The sequence below is a fragment of the Haliotis asinina genome, chromosome 13 (genome assembly GCF_037392515.1).
Source record: "Haliotis asinina isolate JCU_RB_2024 chromosome 13, JCU_Hal_asi_v2, whole genome shotgun sequence".
NCBI classification, from domain to species: Eukaryota; Metazoa; Mollusca; class Gastropoda; order Lepetellida; family Haliotidae; genus Haliotis; species Haliotis asinina.
Window position 1 is genome coordinate 45,731,430 of NC_090292.1, and position 12,637 is coordinate 45,744,066.

The 12,637-nt window shown below is 39.1% G+C and overlaps 1 protein-coding gene across 1 annotated transcript; it reads right to left on the reverse strand.

Moving 5' to 3' along the window:
* Nucleotides 1-2,951: 2,951 nt before the first annotated feature.
* On the reverse strand, nt 2,952-11,033 carry LOC137259588 (cell death abnormality protein 1-like). Its single transcript, XM_067797208.1, has 6 exons — nt 10,622-11,033; nt 10,385-10,487; nt 9,251-9,591; nt 3,768-4,163; nt 3,167-3,269; nt 2,952-3,027 (listed from the first exon to the last, which is right to left on the reverse strand). The coding sequence occupies exons 1-6, from the start codon at nt 11,031-11,033 to the stop codon at nt 2,952-2,954; spliced, it is 1,431 nt and encodes a 476-aa protein (XP_067653309.1).
* Between the last annotated feature and the right edge of the window lie 1,604 nt (nt 11,034-12,637).

Below are 12,637 nucleotides of genomic sequence, written 5' to 3' on the forward strand. Positions count from 1 at the left end.
TAGCCATGAGTGTTTAAAGTGTTTTTGTTTGTTTGTTTGTTTGTTTTCTGTAACCCGAACGAACTCTGCAGTGAGTTTTTACCTGTAGGCTATAACAGCCGTTGAATTTAGTCATATCTAAGCATTCTTCCTTTATGGAGTAAGCATTACACTAAGGGCGTTGCTGTAGGGTAAATAATATCGTTGTGTGAGTGTGATAGAGACAAAGGGAAACAAAGACAAATGGAAACGAGACCATTGTTTGGGTCTTTCAATTGCGAACATGACTTAAATAGCTTAAACCAAATGTTGGTATCATGTGAATATACATTTGGTTGAAACTGGAAAATATACATTTATCCCAAGACAAGAGTGAGTGACCTAATATTTAACGTCACCTCGGCAGTATTGCAGAAATGACGTGACGAGAACATTTAACACTCGAATGGAATATATGTATATTATCAACAAAAAAACTGTCGACAAAAGACAGTATAACAAATAGAATATCACACTTAGGTTTAACTTTCCGGGCTAGTTTTAGTTCTATAATCACTATTTGAACAATACGATATAAATAGCAAAACAAAAAATTATAACATGACGAGTATCCATTTAGTCTTTTGTCTTCTACCTATCCCAATTAGACTAACAACTAGGTTCCAAAATAATATATTTACAGATAAAAAGTTCACATAAAAAGAAATAATTCAAAGAATAATGGAAACTTTTCCTTTAGGCTTTCTCCTGAAGATGTAGAAATTAAGAATTGCAACATCGTCTAGATTTACTTAAGCTTGGATATATTTGATTCAGGGACTGCAGAAGTAACCACTTCCCGACAACCACACTTGTCACCACGTCAAGGAGAATCAATAGTATGGTGACCTGTATTGTCTCGTGTATTTGCATGTGTTTCTGACGCGGCATCACAAGTGACATCACTACTTGGTTATGAGTCACAAACCCATGCACATTAGCAGAATTTTGTTATGAAGAAGACATTTTTATTATTTTTTATGTAAGTGGCCTGAAACTCACTATTACAAAGGCCAATATGTTTGAATACAATACATTTTACAGTTTCCTTTCTCTTAACATGCTCACGTCAAAAGTAATATAAATTCCAATCGCTGTTTAAAATACCCGACCTTCCTGTCAGGGCATTAATGAACGAAGTTCTTGTACATGCGAAATTGTATCTATAAAAACTAGGGTTTGTTAAACCCTCAGTGATTAGTCCATCTATAAATAGTGACCAATGAGCATGACATGACGATGAGCATATGTTTGAGAGGTATAGGCATGTATCAGATATACGCCCAAAGCTGGGAACTCGTGGCAAACATACGTAAATCCGGTTATAGCATGTATTACAAAGGCCAATATGGGCATTAATGAACAAAGTTCTTGTACATGCGAAATTGTATCTATAAAAACTAGGGTTTGTTAAACCCTCAGTGATTGGTCCATCTATAAATAGTGACCAATGAGCATGACATGACGATGAAATGTTTCATATTTATAGGTGTGTATCAGATATACGCCCAAAGCTGGGAACTCGTGGCAAACATACGTAAATCCGGTTATAGCATGTATTTCCTGGTGTATTTACGTTCATTGATGCTGTAGTTCGGGTTTATTTCAAAAACAACATCGTTGCTGTACGTGAGTATTTTCCTTTCCACACATTGCAACATGCTCAGAATAAACTACGACCTGGAATTTAAAATGCGGATGATGATCTGATGTGATATTAACTTGTACCAAGTACACCGAGGAAGCATTTTATACTACATATGATAGAGACACATCGCATTCATCAACAGGAAGGAATTGAAACAACTCTGTAACCTGACGCCTTTGACCTAAACATACTTCCCTTATCCATATTGATTATAGACACCAATGAAACTCAGTCACACTTTCGACCAGACATACAGCTTTCTAGATTTGACGGAAACATTTTAAAGTTCATTTACAGCCATCGGAATTAGAACAAGTGGTGTTTGTTGCATTATCATTGCAATTTATGTGAAAATACTTTGTATCTGAATTTGTTCATGCAAACAGTCTTGTTATACTAGTCCAAATTTCAAGATGAAGTACCACGGAGACTGTTTAGGTTCAAAAACGTCACACTAAGGAGATCGTACAGCCATGGGCCCCATTTCACAAAGTCCTCTTAAGCCTAACATCTCCTAACGTTTCTAGTAGCATTCTTACCTCTATCTTGTAACATAGGTGGTCCGAATGCTACGAGAAAAGTTACTGGATCATATGCTTACGAGAGCTTTACGAGAGTCTTGTACAGTGTCCTGGTAACACAGTCCAAGTTTGACTCGAAGTGAAGGACAAAGTGACACAAGCTATTTTGCTTACTTTGTAACCTCACAAGAACTGCTGCAGGTTCATAAGCACTGTTCACTGTTATCGGGGGAGATATATGTTTATTTCTGTAAGGGGCCACAGGCCCATTACACTAGTACATACAAACGTATTACACTGGTGAGGAGCGCTAAGGTCGTTACATATAAAGTTTTCAAATACCAAATACGTTTCTCCATGCCAAGATATACAAATCGTCCCAGACTGTAAATAGAATCTATGTTTGTAGTTATAAATAAATAAATAAATAAATAAACATGTCGAATGATGTAATATGCTGGTAGAATGGAGTTTCTCACTGTGTCATATACTGGACAAACCATACCAAAGTGATGTTCGTATTCGCCTTAAGGAACGATACATAAGGTTGTCACATGCTTGGGAACCTTTTCGGAACCCAGCCTGCTCTGGGATGAGTGTATTCTCCACAACCCACGCTGATAGTCTGTTACAATACCTTTAGAGAATATTTTACCAGATATACCTAACAGGGTAATGGGTCTATAATTAGAGGGGGAGTTCCCATCACCTGTCTTATGCAGGGGATAATGGCTCACTGTTTTTTGTACCTTAAGATACACGGTTTAAGTACATCTCGCGTTCTCTGTGTACGGTACACGTTGCAGATGGTGGTACTCATCCTCTGTTTCGTTGTCGTTGCTGCAACAGAAACGTCTCAAATAAGTTCACATACAAAGCCAATATCAACATCCCTATTTTGTTTGTAAATGTTGTGAAACCCTACAATGCAAACTATCGAAGCATATATGATTTGGGCAATTTTCAGAACCATACGTACCGTTTTGCATTTACAAACTTAATGAAAGACACATACAGTGTCACCAAGATGCAAAATGCTATAAACACTGACAACGCCAGTAGTCCAACGAAGAGAATTTCACCTGTAAACAACAACGACAGGCATTACTCTTACAATTATATAAAAAATGTTTATTCTATTGGAAGTGGGTGAACATCTGACTAAGTAGAAAAGGAAAGACAGATGAAACTCATAGTGTTCGATGACACGTCATGACGCAATATGTTAATGAGAGGTTGTCAATGCGCTTCTTGGAAAACGGCTTTAGCGACTAAATACCTAAATACGGAGAAAGGCTCTCGATGAAGAACAACGCTTAATGTTCACGCAGTCAAGGAAGGATTTTTTTCTTTTTAAGAATTAAGTGTTTGAGTCATGCTGAAGCAAAGTCAATGTACAGTCACCCACCTGAGAAGCTTTTCGTCCAAAAATTCAATTGTCTAGAAAACAAACACGTTTTCTGCATTGACTTTTTACCATCTTACCACAGTGTTGCTTTCACTAAACAAAACTGCTCTACATAAAGTGTACTCTGCATAAATGATTTTGTTGTTCGGTTGTGCAGGGAGAAAACACATACCTGACGTATCAGCACATGCCCCTGTCGCCCTGTTGCATAACGTACATCCATGCGTACACTTCTTACATTCAGTCCCGTAGTAGAAGTCCACACATCCAGACACACAAGATGATGCCAGCTGACAATATCCTCCATCACAACCACCTGGACATGCTGTACAGTTACCTCCTGGACTGTCACATGGTATGTTGCAGCTAATACCAGCATATCCTGGGACACATCCGTCAGTGCAGTTATCATCACCGGTATTGGAAAGTGTGCATATCCCGTCCTTACAACCATTACTGCAGTTTGAGCTGCATTTCTGGTCATAATACCCAGTTTCACAATTCGTGAGGCAATGTCCTGTTGTGGCGTCGCAGTCAGAACAGTGCTGGTTCTTCGTGCAAGGCCCAGCTGAAAGTTGTCAAAGATAAATAGGGTTACAGTTACGACTTTGCCGTGACAAACGATGTAAGAAATCCCCCGTGAACCAGTATAACAACACAAAGACAAGTCATAAACGTTCAAATTCTGTTTTATTTAGGCAAAGAGAGCAAGTTATACAAGGTCACAAGTCAGTTTCACAATACCGATTTCAATACAATACAAATGAGACAAAATCTAAGGCAATGGGTTACAAAAATATAATATAGCAAACTCAGCAAAGTTTTAGTGCAAGAATGCAGAATGTAAAGAGAGTGAGCCGTCTGACGGCGGCTATGAAGCGTTGACATTGATGTATATCCTCCATTTATGTGAATGTGTGTCCGTCGCAACACGGGAACCAGCCTTTTTTATACATATTCAGTTATTTCCCGAAAGTTCGGGCACATACGACCATCGCCAACACTGTAGAAATCTCTAGCAGTCTCCCGGAAGTAGCAAATCGAAAACTAGGAGCAGATAATTTCCGGAAAACCAGAATCCTAAACGTGTTGACCATCTATTATATGAAATGTGAGCCATCATAATTATTATTCACAATGTTGTGACCAAATAATAACTATTACTTAATTAATAACAAAATATAATGTAGAATGTCCTTGAATAAGTATCCCGGAACTAAACACATAGAAAGAAAGAGTGGATAATTTCCGGAAAACCAGAATCCTAAAAGTGTTGACATTCATTAAACGAATTGTGACCCATCATAATTAGTATTCAAAACACTACACGTTGTGACCCAACAATAGTTATTACTTAATTGATAACACAATACACAGGAAATACACACTCATACCAATTGGAAAGTTAGTGCTGAGCGGATGGTAAATACGAAACAGGTGTCTACTTTTAAAGAAAGCTAGTTAAATGTTAATATTGCACTAACTTCATTTCATCGATACAGCAACACAATTTTGAAGATAAATAGCAGAAAATAGGTGTTCATTGCAGCTGCAATTTGATGAACGTCGATGTCAGGAAATTCGGGAGAGGAATGACTGTTCTACAGTTGTTCATCATTTATCATAGAGATGAAACCTTTTCTACACAACTGTGATTGGGTTGTAATTTTAAATCTTACATATATTATATTATTCGGTGTGTTGTTGTATTCTTTTTGTTTACACATATAACAGAGACACTTACATAACTAAATGCACGCACGCAAGCACATCTTACTATTCTGTGTTGAGTATTCCATCACAAGGGACAAATATTTCAAATCGACAACTATGAAGGACCTTTTCAACAATACTAGTTCTGATTTAATTATTGCAGTTTGAATAGAATTAGATCTATTAACTGATTTGTAAATCGATGAATATTTTATAATTGGAAGATTAAATTAGTAACTCAAATCTTAAGTGGCAGTACCCTCAAAAGGGGTTGAAGTACTGTAAAATAATTGTCCTCCTGAGACTTACTTACGTCCCAAAACATTTGAAGTAAATTTATGTTTTCCGGGTTTTTAATCGTAGAATAAGTGTTCTTTTATTCTATGGCTAGATTGCTAACAGCTGAAGGGATGAAGTAAATCCAGCTAGGCTCATTGCAGGACATACATACATACATGCATGCATGCATGCATGCATGCATGCATGCATACATACATACATACATACATACATACATACATACATACATACATACATACATACATACATACATACATACATACATACATACATACATACATACATACATACATACCTGTTATTTCAGTCACGAAATATGTTATCCACACCATCAATGAGATAGGCATCTTTTTTGCTGAAACTGAAAATATGTTCCAGTTAAAATGCTCCAGAAAGACAAGGACTGTTGGTGTCCGCCATGCAAAATGTTCACCTGGGTCTACTCCCCAGGAAGCTGAGAATACTAAATATACGATATGTACATTGTATACCGTATTTCATGGAGTCCAATACAGTATTATGTTTGCAACACGTTAGCAACACTTAAATCCCCATAGGATACTTACACTATGTCCACCTTGTGTGTTGCTGTGCTCAGAATAAAGGATAGCTGCCTTACATGTATCACACAGAAGGTTATCAACGCACGTGTGTTACACGACCTGCTCTCCTCTGTTATGATCACGTCATGCTTCCTGCAGCTGCTGATGATATAATTTACCTCAATACCAGGAAAATTAAGATCAGTATGTGAATTGAACATAAGGAAATACTACCACACAAAATTGTTTGCCATATAAATAATATGTTAATGAACTGTTTAACAAATATTTGTTAATTCGTTAAACATATATATCAGTTAACTTATAACATAATATGAATCCGGTAATTATTTGGTAAGTATTGCAGATGAGTGAAATTTCCCAAATTATTCAGCATGTAGACGTACAAGTTCGAAATGGTAGTTTCCCGATCTATCTTACATCCATCAAACGTTATCAGCGAGGTAGTGAGTAGAACCACTTCGGAACGCATCAAGTGTCCCGTGACGAGACCAAATCATGAACACATTTGAAGTATTAAAACGTGTTGACAGTGGACATCAGAACAACAGGACTATCATAGATTGGTTTTCAAAATTGCATCTTTTGATTTTGTTTGTGTTCTTTGGTGCTATACGACGGTTACTTCAATAATCAAATCTAGATCACTTGATCATCAATACGGGTACCAATGTATGCAGTGTCAATCAAGTCAAAGAAACTGAACACCCTCAGTGTTTAAACAGGGTATTGTCTGTGATTTTCTGTTAACGTATATCTGTCACCAAACAGAGATTTATTCTCAGCTACTAGTCAGAACAAGGGGATAACAGGTACAGGGCACATTAAACATTACATGCTGACTGACTGACTGATTCACTCACTCATTCATTCATAACGTCAGACATATTGCCTACAATATTTGAATGTGAGAGCATACCACACCGCACAATTACATTGATACTCAACTTAAACCAGACACGCAGTCAGGTCAAAACCAACAAAGACATTATCACTCGATTAACCCAAAAACACGAATGACCTCAGTTCACTTATTAACAAGCAACGCACAGGACAAATTTTTCTGTTCACTGACAAAATGCAAATGATTTAGTGAGTGAATTTGGTTTTACAATATTCTAGCAATATTCCAGCAATATCACGGCGCGTCACACCAGAAATAGGCTTTACACATTGTGTCCACGTGTCTCAAACACGATATCCAGTGACGGTTGTTTCCTTTAATACGTCCTTTAATGTCAAACGTTTGTGGTCACCTCATGACTATAATGATACAATGATACTCAACTTGTGCACTGAAACCTCACACACAGTGCAGACAGGAAAACTATCACTTGATACCCCAAACAAGGAAACATTCACTCCCCATCGATAGTTCGGTGTCCTTCCTTCAGTTGTTGGCGACCTGTAGCTCGTGTTTTATATTGTATTGTCTGTTTTAATTACTAGAATGTTTTACTTTTCCATGCTAGTTTCATATCCATATCTGTGATATCCTAGTAGTTTTGCTGTAACTCGTGACAAGTTGAATTCTTTAAAATGTTTTCATTTTTTGTCTTTATGAATTGTTTTGGCCACGATATGGCTGAGATATTGCCGTTTAATATTAACCCACTCACTCGCTCCCCAACAAACTCAATGCCTTGATCTGAAGTTATAGACATGTAACGCACATGACAAACTGCTTCTCTTCACTGACGAAATGTAGCGATTGAGTGAGTTTGTTTGGTTTTCCGTCGCCTTTATCATTCCGGCAATATCTCGGCGGGGGACACCAGAAATGGGTTTCACACACTGTATTCACGTGTCACAAAATGCAAATGTGTTTCATCTTAATGAAACGAGATAGCAAGTGGCAGCTGTTTCCTTTTAATCCTTTCAGTAATGTCGAACGTTTGTGATCGTACGGAAAACGCGACATTGATATTCTCGCTATATCAGCTTACAACTAACAAAGTGAATGGGTGAGTGACAGTGGTTTTTATGCCGCGTTTAACAACATTTCATCCATATCACAACGGGGGACGCCGGAAATGTATTTCACATATTGTACCCAAGCAAGGGAAGTAAAATCGGAGTTCACGTGAAGTGTGGCCGCTTTTTCCACGCGGCAAGTTTCTGTGCGTAAAACAAACAGAACATTGCTGGAGTATTATCACACGATTTTGTCAGCGCACCACCAAGTTTAATTAGTTAAAATCCAGAGACTGACGACCAAAAACAATTAATAGAGTTTATATATCAACAATTTTATCCTGTAATTGCGAAGCTCGTTCAATCGATGCCCGTTACTTCTAAGAAATGTCGTCACTACTAAGACAAATGTTCTGTATAATCATGTTTATTCTCGTCACGATATGACTGAAATATTGCCGATGTGACGTTAAATTATAACTCACTCACTCACTCACTAAGACAACATAGCAACACGTTCAGCTGTGTTAGACATATTCTTGTTACCCCAACCACCCAACCTGAATATAGTGGCAAGTATTGTAGGAAGCATTTTAACAGGTATAGTAACAAACACACCAATCACGTCATATAATCTTAACAGAAGCACACACTTACTGCAATGTTTCACAATCAGCTGCACCACCTCATCAACACAGATTGGTAGTACAATTAGGACAATACATTACTTTAATCAGTATCGCATAACAATTCCAGCTGAGGTCTCCGTCTCGATGTCCTTCCTTCACAGAATAAGCAGTTATGTTAAGCTTGAATCTGATCATCTCTCCTTCCTTGTATCTCATCCCGCGGTAATTTATGAGAGAGGCCAGGGTGAAATGACACTACCTTTTTGAGATTTATATTATAGACACCGGTGCTTGCTATATGTTGGTAAAACCAAGTGGAAAGGAAAATCTCTAGTCTTTACCCCTCGACTTTCCCCCTCCTTCAGGTTTACGTTCGCCACCGAGGCGTGTTTTCTCTATAACATAGACACCGCCCCCCCCAAACCATGATGCTGGCACCTCCCCATGCGTCCCTTTCCATCACACACTCGTCTGAGTAACGCTGGCCGCGACGTCGCCAACTTCTTGTTCTGCCATCTGCCGTAGAAATGCAGTACCGACTCTCATCTGTGAAGAGAACAGTTCTCTACTGTCTGTGTCTCCAGTTTTGACGGTACTGGGCAAACTGTAGACGTTCACGGCGATGACATGGCGTGAGGATTGGTCCACGGTAAGGTCTGCGGCACTGACGGTTACTGCTGCTAAGACGTCGGCGTACAGTGGAAGTGCTGAGCGGTCGCCCATATGTCCCAATTGTCTGACGTGCTGTCTCAGAGGCCTGTTAGAAAGGAGTCTGTACGTGGCGTCGCACAATGTGGCGATCTTGACGTCTCGTGGTGACCCTTGGTCTGCCGGTGCGGGGACGGTCGTCTGTGGTGTTGGTGGTCCGGAAGCGTTCCTGAAGCCTGTAGATGGTCCGAACATTAACATGGAAGTGGTTAGCAACAGCTTGGGCAGTGTGACCAGCTTCTAGTCGTCCTATGGCTTGGTTCCTCTGAGTTGACGTAAGACGTGGCATCCTGTGGCCGTTTTGACGTTAATGTTTCAACCAAGTTTGGGAGGGCATTTTATAGGGCTGGATCAAGAGAAAAGCACGTGCAGCATTTGATGCATGCACTGCATGCAGAACACCGTACCCTCTTCATGTTCATGCTGCGTTATGGTGGACCTTTCCTGGGTTCGAATTTGTGTTTGGAGACAAATGTTTTTTGTCACGTAAAGCTTGATTTTCTGACCAAAAAATACAATCACAACATTTGCTAAGTTTTCAGTTTTATGGTCGCAGTAAGGAAAATACCAACCTGACGTTTCTTTTGATGCTTAGTATATTTATGTTAATCATTCTTGCTCCAACTCAAACACGTGTGATTTGAACCACAACTGTCTCGTGTAAACCTACGGCCACGAGTGGGTGAGTGAGTGAAGGAGTGAGTGAGTGAAGATTTATGCCGCTGTAGCAATATTTCAGCAATTATCCGGCATGGAACACATAGGAATCGAACCGGATCCATCGACGTGCCATAAAGCTACCACGCGACCCCATTCGAGCTAAGACTACATACACACGCACGCACGCGCGTGCGAACGCACACACACACACAAGTACACACCATACACATATATACACCACACACACACACACACACACACACACACACAGGTACACTAATGATATGTTATCTCATACTCACCGTCCTTTATCCCAGAGTTTCAGGATGAACGCCACAAATACCGTGATGATGCAGGATACACACGCCACAGAAGAAGACACCAATGCAATTTGTCTCCAGTGACCTGAAATAAATGTTGATATTGAAACCCTTTGTCGTTTCGGTTTGCAAGACACGAAGATACAATGCCCTACAGCCAGTTCGTAGAAGTTAGCGAATGTTAATCATTATACAAACAGAAATAGAAAAAATACTCACCAGCTTTATCATCACATGTTCCTGTCAACCTGTTACACGACGTGCACACAAATGAACAACTTGTACAGTCAGTCCCGTAGTAAGAGTCCACACATCCAGACACACAGGTTGAACCCTGCTGACAATATCCTTCATCACAACCACCAGGACATGCTGCACAGCTACCTCCTGGACTGTCACAAGGTATGTTGCACCCAAGTCCCTGGTATCCTAGGACACAGCCGTCTGTGCACCTTTCACTACCACTGTTAGAAATAATGCACGTGTTGTTTCTACAGTTCTTGCTGCACACAGACTTGCATCTCTGGTCGTAGTATCCACGGTCACAGTCGGTGATGCAGTAGCCTGTCGTTCTGTCACACTCTGAGCAGTGCTGATCGTCAGTACACTGATATTCTGGACAGAATGACATAAATACCCGTTAATCACCCCAGACGTTTCAACTTTGTCCATGATGAACATTTTATAGTTTGGGACTAAATTGTACTGACCATTTAATGCCATAAAGTAATACAGCATAGCAATTCCAACAGTGATGACCATGGATTGGATTATAATTGGACTATAAAGATTGGTCAACCCATCATATTTGTTTCACACACACGTCAACATTTATCTTAACCCACATTTGCTGTGTACTGAATACATGGGTTTCTTGATTAAAAGTGCTGTATCAAACAAAAAACTGTGCTCTTTAGTATTATATAAACCTTTAACACCCTCACCTTCTGAACAAATGACCAAACAACTAAATGAAATCAACATCAACAGGTCCATAGGGCTCTGTGAAATACAACATACATTATTTAAAAAAACATAGCCACACTCTATAGACGAAAACTAAGCAAAACGCATGCCGTGCACAAAGTAATGGCATATTGGTGTAATGCCTTATTACAAAGTTCTATATTACAACGATAAAAAATTGGGAGCTGTTACATCTATTCACAAAAAAAAAAACCATGCTACTCCTAGAAACGCTTTGCTGTTACACTGATGCCTACATTTTCTAGAAAACCATGTACATGTACATACTTACTGTTTTCAGGCGATGACTTTTAAAGTAACACCAGCAGAAACACTGACACACACACACACACGTATATCCAGTATGAAACTGACCGTCCAAATGTCCATGGCGGACATAAATGTGTTTCTACTGCGAGGAAGTGATATTTGATCAATGTCCTTTGGTTGCTCAAGGAAATATTTACTCAGCGAAAATGATACATTATTGGTGATAGAACATCACGTAACCACACTATGCAGCCATACATTAATAATAGACGTCTCTGTGTTATCACAATACTGCGTTAGTGGACAAGAGTTTTACAACAACGATATGTGTATAATGTAAGCCCTGCATAGGCAGCATATTTGTCATGTGTCGAGTACAAATATGTATATGGACCTCCAAAAAGTGTTGGATTGCGTAAGGCAAGCTGACGTTGAGTGTGTGAACGTTGGTTTTCGTGGAAATTTGGTGATCTACCTTTAGTTGTTGGCGATCTATAGCCCATTGTTATACTGTCTTGACCGCATTTGAACTCAAGTTTTTGAGTTAGTTTTACTTATAAATTACTGTGATGTGCTAGTTGGACTTGCTCCCCTTCGTTTGCAGATCTATATAATTTTCATGTATTTCTGGTGAATGTACAACTGGTTTTAGTCACGATATGGTTGAAATATTGAAGGTGTGACGTCACACTTTAGCTCACTCACACACTTTCGCGACAATGTGTGGATGTAAACAGAATGGAGGAAATACTCGCTGGTTATACCAGAAGTTTCGTAAGTTTTCGCATTGTCCACGGAAATGTGGTGATCTACCTTTAGTTGTTGGTGATCCATGGCCCTTTTTTACATTTGAACTCAAGTTTTTGAGTTAGACGCTAGTTTTATTTATGAAATTATGTGATATGCTAGTTGGACTTGTTGCACTTCGTTTAAGATTTATATAATTTTCATGTATTTCTGGTGGATTTACATCTGGTTTTAGTCACGATATCGCTAAAA